Source organism: Astatotilapia calliptera, unplaced genomic scaffold (genome assembly GCF_900246225.1).
Source record: "Astatotilapia calliptera unplaced genomic scaffold, fAstCal1.2 U_scaffold_28, whole genome shotgun sequence".
Taxonomy (NCBI): Eukaryota; Metazoa; Chordata; class Actinopteri; order Cichliformes; family Cichlidae; genus Astatotilapia; species Astatotilapia calliptera.
The window spans coordinates 88315-110921 of record NW_020535765.1 but is presented as its reverse complement, the minus strand read 5'-3'; the positions used below and the strand labels follow the sequence as shown (position 1 = coordinate 110921).

Here is a 22607-nt window from a genome sequence, read left to right as displayed (position 1 = left end):
CGCATTGCCAGCAATAAGTCGGACTCGTTCCCGGTGGGTGATGGGCTCCGCCAGGGCTGCCCTTTGTCTCCGGTTCTGTTCATAATTTTTATGGACAGGGTTTCTAGGCACAGCCAAGTGGCGGGGGGCTTTCACTTTGGTGGCCTCAGAATCTCATCTCTGATTTTTGCGGATGATGTGGTTCTGTTGGCTTCATCGGGTGAGGGCCTCCAGCTCGCACTGGAACGGTTCACAGCCGAGTGTGAAGCAGCAGGATTGAGGATCAGCACCTCCAAATCTGAGGCCATGGTTCTCAGCCGGAAAAGGGTGGAGTGCCCACTCCGGGTCGGGGATGAGTTCCTGCCCCAAGTGGAGGAGTTCAAGTATCTCGGGGTCTTGTTTGCGAGTGATGGGAGAAGGGAGCCAGAGATCGACAGACGGATTGGGGCTGCAGCTGCAGTAATGCGGACGCTGCACCGGTCCGTCGTGGTGAAGAGGGAGCTGAGTGTAAAAGCGAAGCTCTCAATTTACATTGTTCTCAATGAACAAAAATGATCTGACTGGGCTTTTGCTTTCCTTTTCTTATTTTATACATCCGAGTAGACCTCACTATTTTTCCTCGATACAAATTCATGGTAAGCTTCATATAAGCTTCTATATCCTTCCTTATTTTTATGCACGTTAAAATGCCCTTAGTGTCTATTTTCCCCTTAATAATTACAATATGTGCACATTTTTTTATTTTCCAACTTGCTCCAGTCTCTTAGCTCTCTGGCTCTGAAATTCAAGAGCTCATTAACATCTCTACGCAATGAGGCATGATTAATTTCCCCAATTTTAGTCTTTCAGTCAGTTTAATTGTGATTACGGACTTTGCATTTTTTTTTTATTTTAGAAGAATGTCTCAGCCTCTTTTCTTGCACTTAAGTTAGTCATTTCCCAGTTATTTAGCTGAACAACAAAAAAATAACAACTGTTTCAAAAACAACTTTATGGTTCTATATGTAACTACATTATAATGAATCCCGTCCTTTTCAGGCTGAACTCTGATTTTATGTTTGTTGAAAAATATATTTTCAATGTCACTGCGCCTTTTAACACAGACAAATAAAGGAAATATAAATGTCACTTTGCCAGAAAAAACTGATTGGGGCTTTTCCTTTTTTGACACTAATGTCCGCTTTAGATTATCTATGAAAGATATGTGTGTCAGATTATAGGCCAAAGACTCATTTACCACTGTTTAAACACAACTACTTCCAGCTGATACATAGTGGTTACTTCCTTGTCAGAACTTTCCAGAAATGAGGCACGGACATCTGTCCAGACCTAAACAGGCAGTCAGTCAGTTCCAGTAATACCAGTCATATCATCAAATAACAACTCAAATGAACCCACCGCTCAGTTTACCATCATCCTCTGTCAAACTCAGAAATCACTTGCGGTTTCACCTGGTTAATTATTAAACACTTTATGATTCTACAGTCCAAAAGTCACAAAAGTCACCCTAACACAAAGTCTTTAAGAGACTTTGTATGTACATGAGTAGTTTGTTCTCACAGTCAGTGGCCTTTGGCTTTATTTAAACCATAAATTTAAGTTTTTAAACTCAGGTTCTCTGTTGTTTGCTGATGCAAGGCTATCTATAACAAACAGAGTTTGATCGTTGGAACTCAAGAACACGGACATGTCTGCTGTAACTGCGTCGATATTCTTAACTTTGCTGTTTGTCGGAGTCTTCGTGTTTGTCTCTGCAGGTGAGGTTTACCTGTTATATCAGTATAATATCAGTTGGTGTTTCTCTCTAAGATAAAGAGTAAGAACTACAGTAGAATTAATTTCATTTTAGTGCCAAGATCATGTCTGTAGGAATCATGTATGAATTTAAGAAGGTAACAGTGCTGACCACCTCAATGAAGCCCTAATACTGTTAGTTTGTGTAAATTATTGTTTTATAAATATTTTCTTTTGTAATGTGTGACAACAAGGCTGAGGGCAGAAACAACATTTTATACTATACATGTATTAAAGACTTAAAATTGTTAGTGTTAAATAAGCCGACTCCAACTGAAACATGTGGGTTTGTGATTTTTTTTAATGTTTTTTTTATTTATTTAAAAGCTAATCTATTTTTAAAAGTGAACAGTTGTACTTGACCTTTAACCTCTCTGCTCTGTGCTGTTTCTTCTTTCAGACCAGAAAACCATCACAGTCGCATCTGGACAGGACGTTATTCTGCCATGTCGAGTTCCAAATAAAAATACAAACAAATTTGTACAGTGGAGCAGAGCTGACCTGGAGCCGGAATATTTCCTTGTTTATCGGGATGGGCAGTTTCCAGATAACCAGCATCCATCTTTTAAGAACCGGGTGGATCTGCAGGACAGACAGATGAAGGATGGAGACGTGTCTTTGATTTTGAAGCATGTGAGCAGCGCTGATACTGGATCATATGTGTGTCGTGCTTTCATGGAAGAAACACGTTCATGGAAACCAATCAGCATCATCAACCTGAATGTTCCTCCAGGTGAGTGAGTGAGCTCAGACACTGCTTGATTCTCTTTCTCTCTCTATTATAATGTTACTACCATAAAAGCAGAGACTGCTCATTTTTTAAGAAGGCAAACACAGGAATTCAGCTGAGGATGAAATAATTATTTCCCAGACTGTAGCTGTTGATGGAGCAGGTGATCCTGAACTATGCCTTAGTTGTGATGTAATAGACTTAGGCTACTTGGTCCCTTTATTATTAGCAGTTATTAAAATAGATCTCTCCTACAGTTTGCCTTTTGTACTGTTTCTCTGTACTCTCTTTTTTTTCTCACACCATCAACCAGTCCCAGCAGACGACTGTCCCTGGTGTAATTAAAGTGACTTCCTGTATTCCTGATAACCTAACCCTTTCCCACTGTGCAAACAATGTAAATATGTATATAAGAAAGCTGAAAATATTTGTCATACTTTAAGTTGCACATCTGGTTCTTATGCAAGCCTCACTCCCCACATCATTGAGCTATTACTGCACTTCTTTTGGCTTTTTTTAAAAATGTATTAATTGATTGATTAGTTTACAACATATATGGAGCTGGGTAAATATGTCAGTCTTCTTTATGTTCTCCTTTTTTTTAAAAATGTTTTTTGAATTTGTGTTGAGGATACTTGTGGGAATATCTAATTTACTTATTTGGAACTGAATTTATTTTCCATTTTGAGTGTGTTCTTCTGTAACACTTGAAGATTTAGACAGTTTAGTTTATTTTATACATCTATATTGGTATACTGTTAGGATGCCTGGGTCGTTGACCCAGGGTTTTGAGTTTATTACAATATGTATCATTTCTAGTCTTTGGTTTCTTTGTTAGAGTTCTGTCTTATGTTTTATGTCTCTGTGTTCTCTAGTTGCTGTCTCCCCTGTCAGCTGTATCCCCTTGTCAAGTTCATGTCTCTGTGTTATGTTTCCTGTTTTACTTTGAAAGTCTGTGTCTCATATAAATGAGAGTCTCAGTTTTGTTACTTTTTGTAGTTCAGCATTAAAGCTGTATTGTGTCTTATAAGAAAAGAGGCTGCTTTCTCTCACACATTATGTTCACTTATTATCAGCACATGTTGTTGTTCTGTGGAAGCTAACATCTTGTAGTTTCTGACACTTTGCATGTTTAGCATGAAGCTAAAATTCCCCCTCAGTGGGTCACTGGTGACCTGCTGGATGTTCAGAGGTTCATTAAATCCAACATGACTAAAAACTCAAATGTCAAAGGAAATAAACAAAATATTTAAAGTCAATCATTCTGATCATAATTGTACTTTGACCTTTAACCTCTCTGCTCTGTGTTGTTTCCCCTTTCAGACATGAAAACCATCACAGCTGTGCCTGGACAGGACGTCACGCTGACATGTCAAACTCCAAATAACAACAACATCAAATATGTACATTGGAGCAGAGCTGACCTGGAGCCAGAATATTTCCTTGTTTACAGGAATGGGCAGTTTTTTCCAGCCAACCAGCATCCATCTTTTAAGAACCGGGTGGATCTGCAGGACAGACAGATGAAGGATGGAGACGCGTCTTTGATTCTGAAGGATGTGAACAGTGCTGATAATGGAACATATGTGTGTCGTATTTTCATGGAAGAAACACGCTCATGGAAGCTCAGCATCATCAACCTGAGTGTTCCTTCAGGTGAGTGAGTGGAGTTCAGACACTACTTTCTGATCTGTGATTTATTTATTTTCTTGTATTTTTTTAATGGTTGACCTGGTAATCAGAGGTAGACAGATGTTTATCCAGCTATCCCGTTTTTATTCAGTCTGTGAAAGTGAATCCTGCCGGTGCCATAGCTGGTGAAAACGTACTTAGTGCAGACACAAAACGTCCATCAGCTTCAAAGTGTGTCAGAAAAATGTCCACATGGTGACTGATGGATGAGAGAGGTCCCATTTTTGTTGTTGTGCACAAATCATTGAACAACACAAACACTTAGAGCTGCTTTCAGTGCTGCCTGTTTTGTTACTGCACACATTTCTGATGGTCCTACAGTCCAACGTAGCAAACATCTCTGTACTGGCCTCGTAGAACCGCTTTCTACTATCCAGGAGTTAAACACCTCCACACAAAAGCCACTGACGCCAGAGTGGGTTTAGACTTTGCTTTATATGGCAGGTGTGAAACTGTAACAACAAAATACAGTGTATATGATTGACAAATTAAAATAATTACATCAAACAACTGTCTACGAACCATAAATTAGCACGCGTAATACAGCATCTAATTAACTGCTATTAATCAACATAAAGTGTCAAACAATAATGCATACTCACAGGGAATGCCTTTTTATCAGCCTTTCACAGCATAAAACACAGCATAGATCACATTCAGTCGATATTCTGATTCCTTCTTACACTTCCCCTGTCCGCACACGGACCATGCCTTTCTCTTAAAGGGCCAGTGCACTAACCAAACAAAACAAACATGTACAAATTTGACAATAGTCAGAACAATCTCCCTGAAGCTTCTTTCTGAACTTTGGGAAGCAGTGGTGCTGCAGTAATCTCTGTTGCACTCCCTTTTACATACAAAAAAAGATAGCTTTAGATGTTTAAAATGTTTTAAACACTACTTCCATACTTTCTGTAAAAAGGTGTGATAAAAAAGTAAAAATATCATAATGAGATGCTTCATACCCCTGGAAATTGTGAGAATTGTCCTCATACTGGCCTCCTTATCATCATCCAACTTCTGATTAAAATCACCTTCATGGTTCACCACGGTATGGAAGGGACTCGCACATCTGTCTCTGATGAATGTCCTCACAGACATTTGAACAGTTTGAACACCAGTGAGGGGAACCTTCTGAGCGCCAAGTGATATTTTGGTGTACTATGTCCTGGTTTAACATGATGACTGATCAGTAATTTCACACTCTTGCAAAAGGGCACTTGACCATGTTGTATGCTTTGTAAATTTAGCTTTTGGGCCAAGAAAAAGATTATCTATACCTGGACAGGTTCTGGTCAGCTGTGCACGAATAGGTTTATTGTGTTTTTACTACTGTGTCTTATGAAATCTTGCATTCGCAAGACTGTCATACTTCTTAATAGTTTCATACGACGTGTAAGTGTGTGTGTGTGTGTGTGTGTGTACCCTTGGTATATTGTTCTCAGTTGTGCCGACAACTTCACTTCACTTTGGGCTGCTTATTCCAGTCTGCTGTGTGCAGTACAGTGTAGTATTTCTGAGACTGAAACACAAATTTTAAATGGTCATGTACACTTTTGTGGCTCAAGAGTTGGGAGTTCGCCTTGTAATCGGAAGGTTGCCAGTTCAAGTTCCGGCTTGGACAGTCTCGGTCATTGTGTCCTTGGGCAAGACACTTCACCCGTTGCCTACTGGTGTTGGTCAGAGGGCCCGTTGTGGCGCCAGTGTCCGGCAGTCAGTGCGCCCCAGGGTGGCTGAGGCTACAGTGTAGCTGCCATCACCAGCATATGAATGGGTGGATGACTGGTTGTGTAAAGTTCTTTGGGGTCCTTAGGGACTAGTAAAGTGCTATACAAATACAGGCCATTTACCATTTAAATCCCTCGGTTTTAATTTGATTTTACAAACTTATAAATTTTACAAACTGAGTGTTACAAAGTTAAAATACATGATTGCACAGGAGTGGTTTGTGCCATGGCTCAATAAAATGGTCCATTTTTAAGGGGCTTTTAGTATTAACCATGGCACTATTTTCTGAAATAATTCTGTTATTGCATGCAAATAGATATAAGTCATGCTTTTTAAAAGGAAACTATTATGTTTAAAAATGTTAAGTTTTAAACATTAGGTTTAAACAAGTTTCCCTTACTCTGTTATAGAAGCACTTGGAAAATGTTTTACAAAACTTTTACATTTCAGAACAGTGCAAAAAAGAAAAAAAATTACATCTGTGAAGTCAATAGAATTCATTCCATTCATATTTTGGGAGATAACACAAATGTTAGGCTGTAAATGAAATTCAAAATGATGAAAAAAAAAACTAAAACAAAAATTTCCAAGAATATAAACAATATATTTAAAGATAATAATTGTAGTGATAATTGAACTTGGATCCCTGTAACCTGTCTGCTTTGTGTTATTTCCTCTTTCAGATGAGCAACACTTCATCACAGCTAAATCTGGACAAATCGTCATCCTGCCATGTCTAACTCCAAAGAAAAACATCAAATTTGTTCACTGGAGCAGAGCTGACCTGGAGCCAGAATATCTTGTTTTGTACAAGGATGGGAAGTTTCTTCCAGATAACCAGCATCCATCTTTTAAGAACCGGGTGGATCTGCAGGAGAGACAGATGAAGGATGGAGACGTGTCTTTAATTCTGAACAATGTGAACACTGCTGACAAGGGAACGTACCAATGTCGTGTTTTCACAGAAGGAGCACGGACATGGAAAACCATCAGCATCATTAACCTGAGTGTTCCTCCAGGTGAGTCAGCACAGTTCAAACACTGCTTCACTGCTGTCTGATGACAGCATCGTAAATATAACAGACTGAAAAACTGCAGTACTTGTATAGATTTTCCTGAATCTCGATTTTAATGTATATCCTCCATACAAAATTAGTTAAAAAGGTTGAAATAAACACTGAGACCAGTAATAAATGAACTAAAACTAAACAACTAAATAAGGCTATGTCCACACGTACCCGGGTATTTTTGAAAACGCAGATTTTTCTATGCGTTTGCACCTTTCATCCACACGTAAACGGCGTTTTCGGTCACTGAAAATGGAGATTTCTAAAAACTCTGGCCAGGGTGGATATTTTTTAAAACTCCATTTTTGCATTTACGTGTGGACGAGAAAAACAGAGAAAACGCAGCGTCAAAGGTGTGCGCCTTTTTTGACGTCACACTGTGCGCCACGTTATTGTTTTGGTGAAATGAATTTCTACAATACTGTTACTGTTAATTGTACTCTCTGCAGTGTTTAAATGCTTACATATAGAGATTGACAGACCACGTGACTTTCACGCATTGCATGCCGGGAACTCGTGGCAAAACAATCCAAGTACCGCATCAAATGCAAGCATTTGCAGCACCGCAAAACGTTCATTCTTCGGTTCCAATACCTTCTTGCTTTTTCTTTGCCCCCCAAAAAGGAATGTACAAAACAAAAGGAGAACAATGCCGGTCCGTACAAAGACAGACTTGATGAAAAGTCAAAGAAAAGATACGAGGAAAAAAGTCAAACCAGTGAAAGTGTTAGATCCTTACGAGCACACAAAGGGACAAAAGACGTTAGCATGCTGCCCAACTTTCACCACGCTCATATTTATAATTATACGGTTCTTGGAGTGAGTGCATACACTCATGAAGTTTAGTAACTTCAGGTCACTGCAACAAGCCCAGGTACAGTTTACCGATGGATGGGTACAGGACCTTGAAATGCACCGTGTAGAACGAAAGACCATCGTACATATCATAAGTTTACCAGTCTCACAAATCGTCTTCATAAATACACATTCCTTAACCGTTTATTAATAGGACCTTTGAGCTCAATGGTAATTAATTAGTAGTGGAAATAATTTCTGGTACGCATCACAGAAATGTAGCAGTGACAATAATATTGTGTGCTGTAATCGTACTGGGCAATTAGTGATACAAAACAACTGTTTTATCCTTTGAACAAAAGTATATGTTTTTGTCAATGTACCATAATAACAGAAGCGAAACGCAATATTGTGTCAGGACAATTCACTATTTATGCACAATAAATAAAGGAGCATAGCGCGGCAATTTCTGTTCAGCGCCAGACTTGCTTGTAACCTATATCACCAATTATGTTAAGAAAAATGACGCATTAACTACAACAGCAGACTGACCTTTGTGTAAATGCTTGGAGCAGACTAACCTGTGAGCTGGAGTGTTCTGGGACGTTATATTTGGTCTTTGAATGGCTGCAATCCAGTCGCCTCTTTCTCTTCAATGACGTAATCCGATAACAACCGATCTCTTTACCCGTCAGCTTTCCATGGCTGTCATGCGACCGGCTATTGCAGTTAATAATACACCAGCTTCTTGCCATTTTTTGTGTTTCTTTTTATCGCTGTATAACTGATTTCAATTGAAAGCCTGCCACGCTTGCCACGAGTTCCCAGAATTCTTTGCGGTTTTACCCCTGAGTGACGTCACATTTTCAATCTCTATATACACACAGTTACTGTCCCTCCACACATACGACTCAGTTCTGCTTCTATGCCCCAGCTTTGTTTACTATTTCTCACTGAGGCTTCTAGACTTCTGATTGGCCAACATTTCTACAGGTTAGGAATATAGCGCCACCTGCTGCTTTGGCATGCTCCTAGCAGCGTTTTCCTTCATTTCTGCCTTTACGTGTGGACGGGATTATTTTTTAAAACGAAAACGGAAAATCTCCGTTTTCAAAAATACCCGTGTATGTGTGGACATAGCCTAATACTAAACTGAAATAAGAAAACTTTAAATTAAATTTAAAAAAAAAAGAGATTACAAAATGCACCGCTCTGGAAATGGCCACGTATCATGGTGGAGTGATTTGTGTGTCCCCGTGATCCCAGGGGCTTTGTTTTTTAAGGGTTTTGTTGCCCCCTGAGAGCATCTCCCCATGCAATTTGAAAAAAAGCGTTTCAGTGTGCCCCTATAGAAAGAATAAAATCAAGGGACCTGTGTATCCTTCATAGGGTCATAGGGTTACTCGGTCTACAACCGGGAGCTACACCTGCTTGGATCCAGTCTCCTAGAGAGTGACTGGACTCTATTCAAGTTGAGAGCAGTCCTCATTGAGAAGCAGAGGCAGCAACAGCAGTGGATATTATCATGTCAGTAGTATGTTGGAGTTCTCACCAGTGGACAAGAGAGTTGCTTCCCTGTGCCTTTAGGTCGGCAAACTGATCCTAACTATTGTTTATGCTTAAAAATTAAGAACACCCAGGCTTCCTAGGGTCACTTAGTGGGGGTACTTTAGGGTGTTCTGTCTGGTAACTCTGTCGTCCTACTGGAAGACTTCAGTGCTCATGTAGGGCTTCCCTGATCTGAACCTGAGTGGTATTTTGTTATTGGACTCCTGAGCACAGTTTGTCCATAGCAAACACCAAGTTCAAACCAAAGGATGTCCACCCACATGCACATTGCACCAGGGCATCCTAGGTCGCAAGTCAATAATTGATTTTGTAATCATATCATTGCATCTGCATCTGTATGTCCTGGACAATTGGGTTAAGAGAGGACCCGAGCTGTCAACTGATCACCACCTGGTTGTGAGATGGATCTTGGTGTGGGAGCATGCTGGACAGACCTGATACATCTAACATCTAAGTATAGCGAGGGTCTAGTCCGGGAGATCAACTCTCACCACCAGCAGGACTTTGACAGTGTTCTGAGGAAGGCGTGGGTCTGAGTGCAAATGGACTCATTTCTGCACTTCTATTGCTCAGGCTGCTGCAAGGAGCTGTGGCCAAAAGGTGGTTAGCACCTGTTGTGGTGGTAATCCATGAACCAGATGGTTGACACTGGAGGTGAAGAGAGCTATCAAGCTGAAGGAGGAATCCTATCAGTCTTGGTTAGTTTGTGGGACTTCAAAGACAGACGATAAGGTACTGACAGGCCAAGCAGAACATGGCTTGGGTAGTAACTAATGCAAAAACTCATTTGTAGGATGAGTTCAGTGGGTGTATGGAACAAGATTTTTAGAGTGCCTCGAAGCAATTCTGACCAATCGTCAGGTGAAATTGTGCTCCACTGACACAATATAAAGTGGAGGTGGGGTGCTGCTGAATTGAACAAGCAGAAAGGTTAGTGAGAGATGAAAAGACAGATTGGGACGGCGTATGCAGTTATAAGAACTGAGCATAAAAGTGAAGCTTTCGATTTACTGGCCAATCTATGATCCCTACCTTCACCTAAGGTATGAACTCTGGGTAGTGACCAAAAGAGCAAGATTGCGGTACAAGCAGCATGAACGAGATTTCTCCAAAAGGTGATTGGCCTCTCCCTTAGAAGTAGGGTGAAGAGGAGGAGTTGGCCGTCCGACTGCGGTCTGGGGTGTGGGGCCTCCCTGCTGCTACGGAGTCGGGGCGGTCTGCCTCTCCCCACCGCAGGGAAAAGGGTAACACCACCTGGGTCTGGGTGCAGTTCCCCCCTCCAGGGGCAAGGGTACCTAGACCCGGTTCGTAGAGTACGCTTGGGGAGTGTGATCGTGTGTACAGCGTCTCTTTATGTCTGTCTCCACGTTGGTTGAGTGTGGAGTAAGTACATATGAGAGCATGAGGGTGGGAATGGATGTTTGTGTCTGTGTGTGCCTGTATGTCTGTGTCTATATGTCAGGTTGGGTATCAGACACCACCTCTCTGGGGACATCTCAGGCCCTCCAAGGTTTGGAGGCCTATCTCCCCCCACCACCACTTCCCCTGCCGGTGGCGGACTCCCTCAGGTGTCGGTGCATTGGTGGTTCTTTGTGTCTGGGGGTGGGCATCCGGGTACACACCGGCTCACTCCTTGGCGGCCGCTTATTGGGGCCTGGAGCCTGGGGCTCGCTCGGGCCACTTCGGAGGTGGGGTGCCCCCGGCCTCTCGGCCTGGGGCTCGGTCACTCAGGCACAGCTGGCTGCCGGCGGAGCTCACGGGCGCGTCACTGCAACTCCCCCTGGCTTCTGCTCCGCGGCTGCTGAGTGAGCCCTCATCTGGGACTCTCCTCAGCTCTTACTTGGACAGTGGCGCGGCTGCCCCTCTGTTGGTCTTCCTTGGTCTCTTGTGTTCAGGGGGCCTCTGGATGTCTGGAGTTTTGATCTCCTCCATACCTGCTTCATACCCTGGAGGACAGGGCTGTGGCTCTCCACACTCCCTAGCAGATCATTACATGGAGAAACCTTTGGAATGCAAGCATGCTGATCCACACAGGTATGCACACAGGTGCACACACGGGTATTCACAGACGCGGACTACAGCTTTCTTGGCTGCTGCCTCAAAGCACATTGTGCGCTGTCTATCTTGCGTGCTGCACAATATCGTTTATTATTTAGTAACTATTGATATCTACTGCTAGCTAGTTTATTGTGATGGTGCTGTTTTTTTTATTATGTTGCTCTTTGTTGTTTGCTTTCTCTTCTGTTTTTTTTCTCCATACAGGTGACCCAGGTGTTTTTTTTTTGTTTTTTTTTTGTTTTTTTCTTTCTTCCCCCCCTTCTCACCGTCTCTTCTCCCCTTTGGTTTTCTTTCTCTCCCTCCCTCTCTTTCTTTCATTCTTTCTCCCTGTCCTATCCCACAGTCATGTGGGATAGGACGTTTGTAGCAACTGAAAATAAAATAAATTCATAATTATAATAAAGGTCAATCAAATGGACCAATATGGCAAGGCCATGATGATCCACTTGGTAAAATAAATCCGCTTGGCATCTTTCTTGGCCTTAAGACAACAATTCTGATGGCTATAGATCCAAACGGGACACAAAAAAAAAGAAAAAAAAAAAGAAAGAAGTAGGGTGAAGAGTTCAGTCTTTCAAAAGGGGCTCAGAGTAGAGTCACTACTGTGCTTCAAAATGAACCAGCAGAGGTACTTCGGGTATTTGGTTAGGTAAAGATGAAAATTCTAGTTATAATTGTACTTTGTCCTTTAATGTCTCTGCTATGTGTTATTTCCACTTTCAGACCAGAAAGTCATTGCAACTAAGTCTGGCCAGAATGTCATTCTGCCATGTCAAAACCCAACCAACAAGATCAAAGCTGTACGTTGGAGCAGAGTTGACCTGGAGCCAGAATATCTAATTTTTTACCGTGCTGAGCAGTTTCTTCCAAATAACCAGAATGAGTCTTCTAAGTATCTGGTGGCTCTTCATGAAAGGCAGATTAAAGATGGAGATTTGTCTTTGATTCTGAACAATGTGAACACTGCTGATAATGGAACATACGTGTGTCGTGTCTTCACGGAAGAAACACGCTCATGGAAATCCATCAGCGTTATCGACCTGAATGTTCCCCCAGGTGAGTTACAGGAGTGCAGACACTGCTTTCATGTTATTTATGGATGACCTGATGGTTGTCAGAGGTAGACAGATGTTTCTCCAGCTGTTGTCTTTGTGGCTGGTAGTCTAGAGTTATAGAGCAGCATTGTAGGTATACAAAGGGTATACAAAAGTGATTTGATTCATATATTAATAGTTTAAACACTAACATAACATTAACAATAGTGATATGTTATTAAAAAATAACGATATTGCCCAGCTCTACAGTGATCCAGAAATGGCAAAGACAAAGAAGTGTAATGTGTGTGTCAGTGTGATGTGTTGTAGTGTCAGGAGTCAGGATGCAGCTACAAAGCTTTTTGTTCAGTGAATACAAACAGCTGTAGCTCCATAAAGGCAGCATGCAGAGACTCACAGTGTCTTATAATGAGAGGCTGCTTTCTCTCACACATTATGTTCACTTATTATCAGCACATATTCTGCTGAAGCTAACATCTTGCAGTTTCTGAAACTTTGGATGTTTAATGCAAAGTAAACAATTCTAGTCATAATTGTGCTTTGATTCCTTTGGCCTGTCTTGTTGACCTTGACCTGCTCAGTCTTGTGTCATCTTTCAGATCAGAAAAACATCACAGCTGAGTCTAGAAAGAGTGTTATTCTGCCATGTGGAGCTCCAAACAACAAAAAGATCAAATTCATACATTGGAGCAGAGCTGACCTGGAGCCGGAATATCTACTTGTTTACCGTAATGGGCAGTATCTTCTAGATAACCAACATCCATCTTTTAAGAACCGGGTGGATCTGCAAGATATACAGATGAAGGATGGAGATGTGTCTTTGATTCTGAAAAACGTGAATACTGCTGATGATGGAACCTACCAATGCCGTGTCTTCATGGAAGAAACACGCTCATGGAAGCTCAGCATCATCAACCTGAATATTTCTCTAAGTGAGTTATTGTCTCTAAATCATCTGTAAACATGTGTGGGTGATAGTATTTCTATACCAGCCACTTCTTCTGTCTGTTGGTGGACTACCATACAGTCCTTCCATGATTGTTCCTCTTCTTTCTTGGGCTTCTGCTGCCTGAGGTATTCACTAAGCATGTGATCAGTTGTGGCCATCTTTCTGGGGTACTCATGGACCTCAGCATACAGTCTGGGGGGCTGGATTTGAGTTGAAACCCTCCATCTATGGCAATCAGCTTTTTTGTCTTGATATCAGTGGCTTTTATCTCCTCCTTTGGTCAGCCAATCCCAGTAGAGTAACGGACAACAGGTGTTAATTGGCTGGATCTTTTTTCTTTCCATTCACCTCACTCCTGCGGGTATTTATTGGTTGTGGCCTCTTTATGGTTATCATTGTAGCTGTCCTCACTATCTCCAATGTTGCCTTCTAGTCGTGCCATCCCGTGTGTTCTGGCTACCTTCCCTCTCTTTTTTTGCCATCCGACTTCACTTCTGCAGTCTTAATGACTGAATGACATTTTGATTTCTTTACTGTAGATCATATTGATGTGGATCAGTGAATCAGTGTCTAGTTGGCTGATGGTATCCATAGTCAGTATTCATAGCGACTGTTGTTAATGATCTGGCTGAGGAGGTTCATGCCTTTGCAAACAGCAGCGGCAACAGAGCATATCCTTGGTAAACAGGTTAACAGACCCTCGGTAACAGTAAGACAAAATTTAATCAATACAAGAAATGACTAAATAAACAATGCTGAATATACAAATGTGATTAGTAGAGCTGCTGTTTTCATTATATGAATCCTGTAACTCTACACCAGGAAAACCATCAAATATGATACGGGTCTGATTTTAGAGATTTGAAGCTGTCCAAAAAATTATGATACACTTTATTCTAAGTTTGGTGTGGAATTACATTAGTGTGAGCACCCCACCAACTAGTTGTTTCTTATTACAGAAACATTGTTTTTAAAGTATAGTATACAGTAGGTATGAGTAGGTATGATGTGTGTAATATACCATGAATTTGGAAATATAGCTCAGTGGAATTTCTTCATTAGAAGTGAACAGTAGTATTTTGGCCTCTCTGCTCTGTGTTGTTTCCTCTTTCAGATGAGAAAAAACATCACAGCTGAGTCTGGACAGAACATCACTCTGACATGTCGAGCTCCAAATAACAACATTGATGTTTTGGAGTGGAGCAGAGCTGACCTGGACACAGAATATGTCCTTTTGTACCGTGATGAGCAGTTTGATCCAGACAACCAGCATCCATCTTTTAAGAACCGGGTGGATCTGCAGGACAGACAGATGAAGAATGGAGACGTGTCTTTAATCCTGAAGGATGTGACGATTAATGATGCTGGAACATATGACTGTCATGTCTTCATGAGAGGAACAAACCACAAGAACAGTAAACCCATCAGCAGCATCTACCTCAGGGTTGTCCCTCCAGGTGAGTGAGTAGTGTTTTTTTCTAAAGATGTTCTTTGCAGAAAGCAGCTGGTCTGAGTGATGTGATCAGAGTGTAGTAGATAATGTCTGACAGCAGTTTAAATAGGGCAGCCGATACATGTACTCTCACAGAAGGCTTTTCAAACTTGTGATATAAAGTATCAGCCAATATCAGATACTATATCAGATGGCATGTACTGGGCATGGAAATTACACAAATTTATCAATGATTGTGTTAGACAAGGAATGGCTTGGCATAGGAAGACCTTGGATGGCAAGTGGTTGTTTTCCTGACTTGTTGCATGCACGGACAAGGCAAGCCAGCACATAGTCCCAGATGTCCTTTTCTATAGTCAGTGACCAAAATCAGCACATTGGGAGAGAGATGTCAAGTCTTTTTCAAGGTGTTGGAGCTTGTGTTGTGTTGGACCAAAAGTGCAGCACTCTGAAATGAAGGGTGAACTAAAATGCAGCTTTATTTCTGGGCAGTGACAAAATAAAAAGTCAGAAACAAATAATCTGAAATAATAGCTCTTCTTAGAAACCATATAACAAAGAGGGACACAGTGAAGAGAGAGAATGTGACAAAAGGGAAAGAAAAAAATATATATACACAAACACAGAATCACGTGTGAACAGGAAACAGGCAGGAGAACAGCTAATTATAAACTAATTATAAAGTGATGAAAGTAGAACTAAATTCAAAGCACACAAGATAATCGGTCACCAAAATAAAACAGGAAGGAACGGAGCACAGGAAACAAATGCAGACTTGACACAAAGACAAGAAGGTTAAAAATAACACGAAGACAAGACTGACTGCACAAGAAGGCATTATGATAGGGTGGCTTGTCTTAGAACATAGAGTAGGTCATTTACTGATTGGAAGGTTGGTGGTTCAAGTAAGATACTAACCCCAAACTGTTCCATTATACATCCATTGGAGTGTACATGTTAGATAGAAAGCACTTAAGCATAGAAAAATGCTTAGCTAATAGGGTGTGAATGAGTGAAAATATTTTATAAAGCACTTTGAGTTCAATTCAATTCAATTCAATTCAATTTTATTTATATAGCGCCAAATCACAACAAAAGTCGCCTCAAGGCGCTTCATAGATACAGAGAAAAACCCAACAATCATATGACCCCCTATGAGCAAGCACTTTGGCAACAGTAGGAAGGAAAAACTCCCTTTTAACAGGAAGAAACCTCTGGCAAAACCAGGCTCAGGGAGGGGCGGCCATCTGCTGCGACCGGTTGGGGTGAGTAGTCTGGAAGAGTAAAAAAGCATTATATACGAATCAGTACATTTACCATAACAGAAACAAGATAGAATACAAAAAAAAAAATAGCCTAAAACAATTAGACTGTTGTAATAAAACAAAAAAGAACTAAGCATATAAAGACTAAACACAGAGAAAACCAACCAGGACTGCAGCAAGGACTAAACGCAGAAGGATTACAGCTATAATGAGAACCAAAGTCCCCAACTACTCTCAGATGGAGATACACAAGTCCATGATCTACAGCTCAGGTGGAGGAATCTGTCCATAGGACAACTATTAGTCGTGCACTGCACAAAGCTGGCCTTTATGGAAGAGTGGCAAGAAGAAAGCCATTGTTAACAGAAAACCATAAGAAGTCCCGTTTGCAGTTTGCCACAAGCCATGTGGGGGACCCAGCAAACATGTAGAAGAAGGTGCTCTGGTCAGATGAGACCAAAATGGAACTTTTTGGCCAAAATGCAAAACGCTATGTGTGGCGGAAAACTAACACTGCACATCACTCTGAACACACCATCCCCACTGTCAAATATGGTGGTGGCAGCATCATGCTCTGGGGGGGCTTCTCTTCAGCAGGTACAGGAAGCTGGTCAGAGTTGATGGGAAGATGGATGGAGCCAAATACAGGGCAACCTTGGAAGAAAACCTCTTGGAGTCTGCAAAAGACTTGAGACTAGGGCGGAGGTTCACCTTCCAGCAGGACAATGACCCTAAACATAAAGCCAGGGCAACAATGGAATGGGTTAAAACAAAACATATCCATGTGTTAGAATGGCCCAGTCAAAGTCCAGATCTAAATCCAATCGAGAATCTGTGGCAAGATCTGAAAACTGCTGATCACAAACGCTGCCCATCTAATCTGACTGAGCTGGAGCTGTTTTGCAAAGAAGAATGGGCAAAGATTTCAGTCTCTAGATGTGCAAAGCTGGTAGAGACAGACCCTAAAAGACTGGCAGCTGTAATTGCAGCAAAAGGTGGTTCTACAAAGTATTGACTCAGGGGGCTGAATAATTATGCACACCCCACTTTGCAGTTATTTTGTAAAAAATGTTTGGAATCATGTATGATTTTCGTTCCACTTCTCACGTGTACACCACTTTGTGTTGGTCTTTCACGTGGAATTCCAATAAAACTGATTCATGCTTGTGGCTGTAATGTGACAAAATGTGGAAAAGCTCAAGGTGGCCGAATACTTTTGCAAGCCACTGTATATACACACACACACACACATATCCGCGACCTCCTGAGCACACTGTCGGTTTGGGTCATCTTCTTGATGTACTGACATTCACTAGTCCCCAGCCTCCTTGCTTCCATTTAGCATACAGTCTCAGAGTGCTGGAATTCAGGTGAAACCCTCCATGCATGGTCCAGAGCTTCCTTGTCCTACTGTCAGTTGCTTCTATCTCCTTCTTTGGCCAGCAGGGTACCTGATCATGGGCAGGGCGTAGGTGTTGATAGGCCAGATCTCGTTCTTAATATCTGTCTATGTTTAACATGAGGCTAAAATTCCGTCTCAGTGGGTCACTGGTGACCTTTAACCTCTCTGCTCTGTGTTGCTTCCTCTTTCAGACCAGAAAACCATCACAGCTCAGTCTGGAGAGGACGTCACTCTAACATGTCGAGCTCCAAATAAAAATATCAAATTTGTACATTGGAGGAGAGCTGACCTGGTGTCAGAATATGTCCTTGTGTACCGAGATGAGCGAGTTTTTACAGATTACCAGCATCCATCTTTTAAGAACCGGGTTGATCTGAAGGACAGACAGATGAAGGATGGAGACGTGTCTTTGATTCTAAAACTTGTGACAAGTGTTGATGATGGAACATACAAGTGTCGAGTGTTCATGGAAGAAACTCGCTCATGGAAACACAGCATCATCCACCTTCGTGTTGCTCCTCCAGGTGAGTGAGTAGAGTTGAGTGTGTGTGTGATCAGAGGTGAAGCTGCTTCCTGGTTGTTGATGTGTGTTTGTTGTATGGATGAGCTGGTGGATGTCAGAGGTAGACAGATGTTTCTCCAGCTGTTGTCTTTGTGGCTGGTAGTCTAGAGTTGTAGAGCAGCATTGTTTGGTTAGAGCAGAAACAAAGACATTTATGAATCAGTCTCTTCTTCTCTTGCTCTCTAACTCGTCTGTAAACATGTGTGGGGAAACTCAATGTTAAAGCCTACAGCTGGAGGGGGAGGGGAGGGGTGAAGCTGGTGGTTGTGAGTCTGTGAAAGTGAATCCTGCCGGTGCCGTAGATGGTGAAAACGTACTTAGTGCTCTGTCGTTCCTTACCGAAACGTCTTCTATAGACGAACATCTATAGTCTCCGACCTTTAACCTCTCTGCTCTGTGTTGTTTCCTCTTTCAGACCAGAAAACCATCACAGCTGAGTCTGGACAGGACGTCACTCTGACATGTCGAGCTCCAAACAACAAGAAAGTTGTAAAGTGGAGCAGAGCTGACCTGAAGACAGAATATGTACTTTTGTACCAAGATGATCACTTTGTTACAGACAACCAGCATCCATCTTTTAAGAACCGGGTGGGTCTGCAGGACAGACAGATGAAGGATGGAGACGTGTCTTTGATTCTGAAGGATGTGACGATTAATGACGCTGGAACATACGAGTGTGGTGTCTTCATGAGAGGAACAAACCACAAGGATAGTAAAACCATCAGTAGAGTCACACTGAGTGTTGCTCCTCCAGGTGAGTGTTTGTAAAGATGTTGTTGATGAGACTTTGTAGAAAGCAGCTGGTCTGAGTGATGTGATCAGAGTGCAGCAGATTCATGTTTAACCTATAATTTAAAAATAAGATACAAATGATCTGACCAAAACTGTTTACGCCATAAAGCTGCCATTTGAAAAAAAAAATACAAAATAAGCACCAAACCAGTAAAAAAAATTATATATTTTTGGATGAAAACAGTACTTGTGTTATTTTATTTTTATTTAATTTTTTATTTAATTTTTTTTTTTTGCTTTGTGAAACTCCATCTTCGGTCTTTTTCCCTTCTGGTTAAGTCAAATGAGTGAAATTCATAAATACATAAACCCTCAAACAAATGGAATTTTAAGTTATCATTTTTGTTACTTTGAAAAAACAAATGTGATTCTTAATAATTAGCATGGTTGCGTAGTATTTAGCATTTGCCTCACAGCAAGAAGGTCCTGGGTTCAATTCCATCATCAGGCTCTTTCTGTGTGCAGTTTGCATGTCCTCCCCATGTTTGTGTGGGTTCTCTCCTCACTTCCTCCCACAGTCCAAAGACATTTAGTTAGTGGGGTTAGGTTAACTGGTCGTTCTAAATTGCCTGTGAGTGTCAGGGTGTACCCTTCCTCTCACCCTGCAGTAGCTGAACAAGGCTTCAGCCGTCCTTTGACCCTGTATAACCTGGCTAGGTTTTCTTTTATTGCAGCAATTTTTAGCAGTTTTGTTCAGATCATATGCATCTTTTTTTAAAGAAGCTCAGAGCTCAGAAATCCCCATATTAATAATAATAATAATAATAATAATAATAATAATAATAATAATAATAATAATAATGGATTGGATTTATATAGCGCTTTTCAAGGCACCCAAAGCACTTTACAATTCCACTATTCATTCACTCTCACATTCACACACTGGTGGAGGCAGCTACAGTTGTAGCCACAGCTGCCCTGGGGCAGACTGACTGACTATGTAAGATTTTACACAATATTCACATTTTGACCAACTTACATTTTACTTAATCATTAGATCAGACATAAGCATTCGAAGAGGAAATGGATTCTGTTCTGTTCTTCACTCATCACCTACCTGAAAACTGACACCTCACACCTGTTTCTCACCTGCAGGTCAAACAGGAGGACACACAGGGGATGGATCTGTTGGACTGATTGTCGGTCTGTCAGTTCCTGCTGTGCTTCTTCTTGCTGCTGTTGTTGGTTTTCTGATCTACAGAAAACATAAACGACAGAACCGAGATTTTAACTAGCATCCTGATGAGCAGCAGCAGGTTTGAAATGTCTCAGAGCTTCTGTCATGTTGATGCATAAACATGAAGAAAGAGGTATTAAAAGAGGTTTAAAAGAGAGGTCTTAAAGGTAGGAAAAATTAAGGCAGAAAAGCAGCAAAACCACACTGAAGAAACTTAAACACTAGAGATCTACAGAAAATATAAACGGTCTCCAGGTTCAAATGAGCGTCGTGCTGATCAAGAGATTACACAACCTCTTCGGACATAAGATCATCTTATCCTGAACATCCAGAGTCTGATGTTATTTCTCTGGTGACCATCATGTTCAGACTCAGACCAACTGTGTCTGTGCTGTCTGTCAGTGACTCTGAACTACAATTTATTCATCTTCAGGCTGTTCATTAGATAAAACTGTGTTACAAACATGAATGAATTTATGTGCTATAATCTCAGAATCAACTATAGTTTTTTTGTATTTTAGCTTCAGGATCAGCACTTTACAGTTTAATTACAGACACTGACATAAAGTGTGTGATGGTGTATAGATAAGGTCTGGTGGATTATAGATGATCAATAACTAATCTGATAGTTTTAAGGAATTGATCAGCTGAAACAGAACTGTTGCCTGAATTGTGGGTGTTTAAACCCGTATGGAAAAGAAATAGAAAAAAAACTTATAAAAGACTTGCATAAGATTGTCATGGTCCTGGGTCCTGGGTCGAGCGACCCAGTGTTTGAGTTTTATGTATCTTTTGTATTCATTTGTGCCTAGCGTAGTTCACCTAGTTAATTTCTAGATTGCCGTTTAGTCTTGTTCCTTAGTTGTTTATGTCATCTCCCCCTGTACTAAGTCTCCCTGGTTCATGTGTCATGTCTGCGTGGTTATATTTAGTTCTTGTCATGTCTAATCTCCATGTTTCCTGTTTTACTTTGGAAGTCTGCATTCAATGTCAGTGTATTTAGTTTCGCCTCTCCTGTCCTGTCGTTAGATTTATGTGTGTCAGCTGTGCTCCCATGTGTGGCCACTTCCCCTGATCATCCCTCATGTGTATTTAGTCTCTGTGTTTCATACAGTCTGTGTCGCGTCGTCTGTGTTCCCACCCTCCATGTTGTCACAGCCAGTCCTTTGTAGTCACAGTTATGGTTTCCTGTGTCTTTTTAGTTTATCCTGGTATCACTTTCCCAGTTTAGTTATAGTTTAGTTTTGCCTTGTTTGCACTCCTTGTCTTCAGCCACAATAAAGGCTCGCTTTTCGTTCGAACTCAGTTTCGTGTCCTCGCCTGTGTCTGCACCTGAGTCCTCCACACGGTCTGCCACAGCGGACCGTGACTAAGATGTGCCCTACTTCATATAGTGAATCATATAAGGCTTACATGATTTACTCATGAAAGTGGCCACTTTCTCATTACTTTCATATATTGTTTTAGTAAATATTCAAAACATACAAGTTTCACACAAGACAGATACAAACTTTATAAGATTTATATATATCTTTTCCGTATGGGTAGGTTCACGCATATACACAGGTAGTTTTGAAACTGGAGATTTTCCGTTTTTGGGTTTTTTGGGTTCTTTTTAATCCCGTCTACACGTACAGTTTTGGAAAAATATCTATGTCCACATGTAAACACTAAAAACTGAGTTTTTTGAAAATCTCCACCCTGGCAGGAGATCTTAAAAATCTCCGCTTTCACTGATCCTTTCAATTGTGTAATTTTAAAATTACACAAAAATTTTAAAAATGGATGTTTCTTTCTGTTAATTTTCCTTCCCACTGTCACCAAAGTGCTTGCTCATAGGGGGTCATATGATTGTTGGGTTTTTGTCTGTATCTATTAAAGTACGATCTACTGTACAACATAAAACGCCTTGAGGCAACTGTTGTTGTGATTTGGTGCTGTATAAATAAAATTGAATTGAACTGAATAGAAACCAGACTGTTCTGTTCTATTAAGGCAGAGGGCTGTACCACTTGGCTTCCTACAGATCATCATGAGGAGATTGTGAACAACAGTGAAATGTGGAAAAGCTGGAAAGTGATCCTGCAGTAACATTGAGGATGGCTACAGGGGTGTACGAGGTGCTCAACAAATTTGGCTCAATACAGGAGCAAGCTTGCAAAATAATGTACATAATCTGGCAGATAAAGGTTAAGAGAGACAAACCGCCAAAGGGAGACCTGTGTGCTCTTGTGGAATTATCAGATAATGTCTTTTGTACAGTTGACATTGTTTTGTCTGTCTGAAGAATGCATTTCACCATGTATAAGTAAGTAAAGTAAGTAAGTAAACTTTATTTATTAAGCGCTTTTCACAGACAGACAATCACAAAGCACTGTACACAAATATTAAAATATTAAAATAAACAATAAAATCAGTAGACATTATATACAGTGTAAAAGATCACATATAAATAATGTAAAAAAAATATAAAAAAATGTAGATCAACAAAAGGCTTGTTTGAACAGAAAAGTTTTTAACTGTTTTTTAAAAGAATCCAC

At 40.9% G+C, this 22607-nt stretch overlaps 2 protein-coding genes across 2 annotated transcripts in view; both read left to right on the top strand.

The window, feature by feature from the left end:
- Positions 1 to 2428: 2428 nt before the first annotated feature.
- Positions 2429 to 6983, top strand: LOC113017921 (T-cell surface protein tactile-like). Its single transcript, XM_026161020.1, has 3 exons — positions 2429 to 2506; positions 3827 to 4159; positions 6607 to 6983. Exons 1-3 carry the CDS (start codon positions 2449 to 2451, stop codon positions 6981 to 6983), a joined length of 768 nt encoding a protein of 255 aa, XP_026016805.1. The 5' UTR covers positions 2429 to 2448.
- Positions 6984 to 12113: 5130 nt separating this feature from the next.
- Positions 12114 to 22607, top strand: part of LOC113017920 (neural cell adhesion molecule 2-like) — a gene marked incomplete at its 5' end in the record, with an annotated part of 33597 nt that continues 23103 nt past the window's right edge. The window contains 5 exons of the mRNA XM_026161019.1: positions 12114 to 12468; positions 13067 to 13403; positions 14536 to 14873; positions 17728 to 18060; positions 18514 to 18852. Of these exons, the coding sequence (XP_026016804.1) occupies positions 12114 to 12468; positions 13067 to 13403; positions 14536 to 14873; positions 17728 to 18060; positions 18514 to 18852 (1702 nt within the window). The remainder of the gene's footprint in view (positions 12469 to 13066; positions 13404 to 14535; positions 14874 to 17727; positions 18061 to 18513; positions 18853 to 22607) is intronic.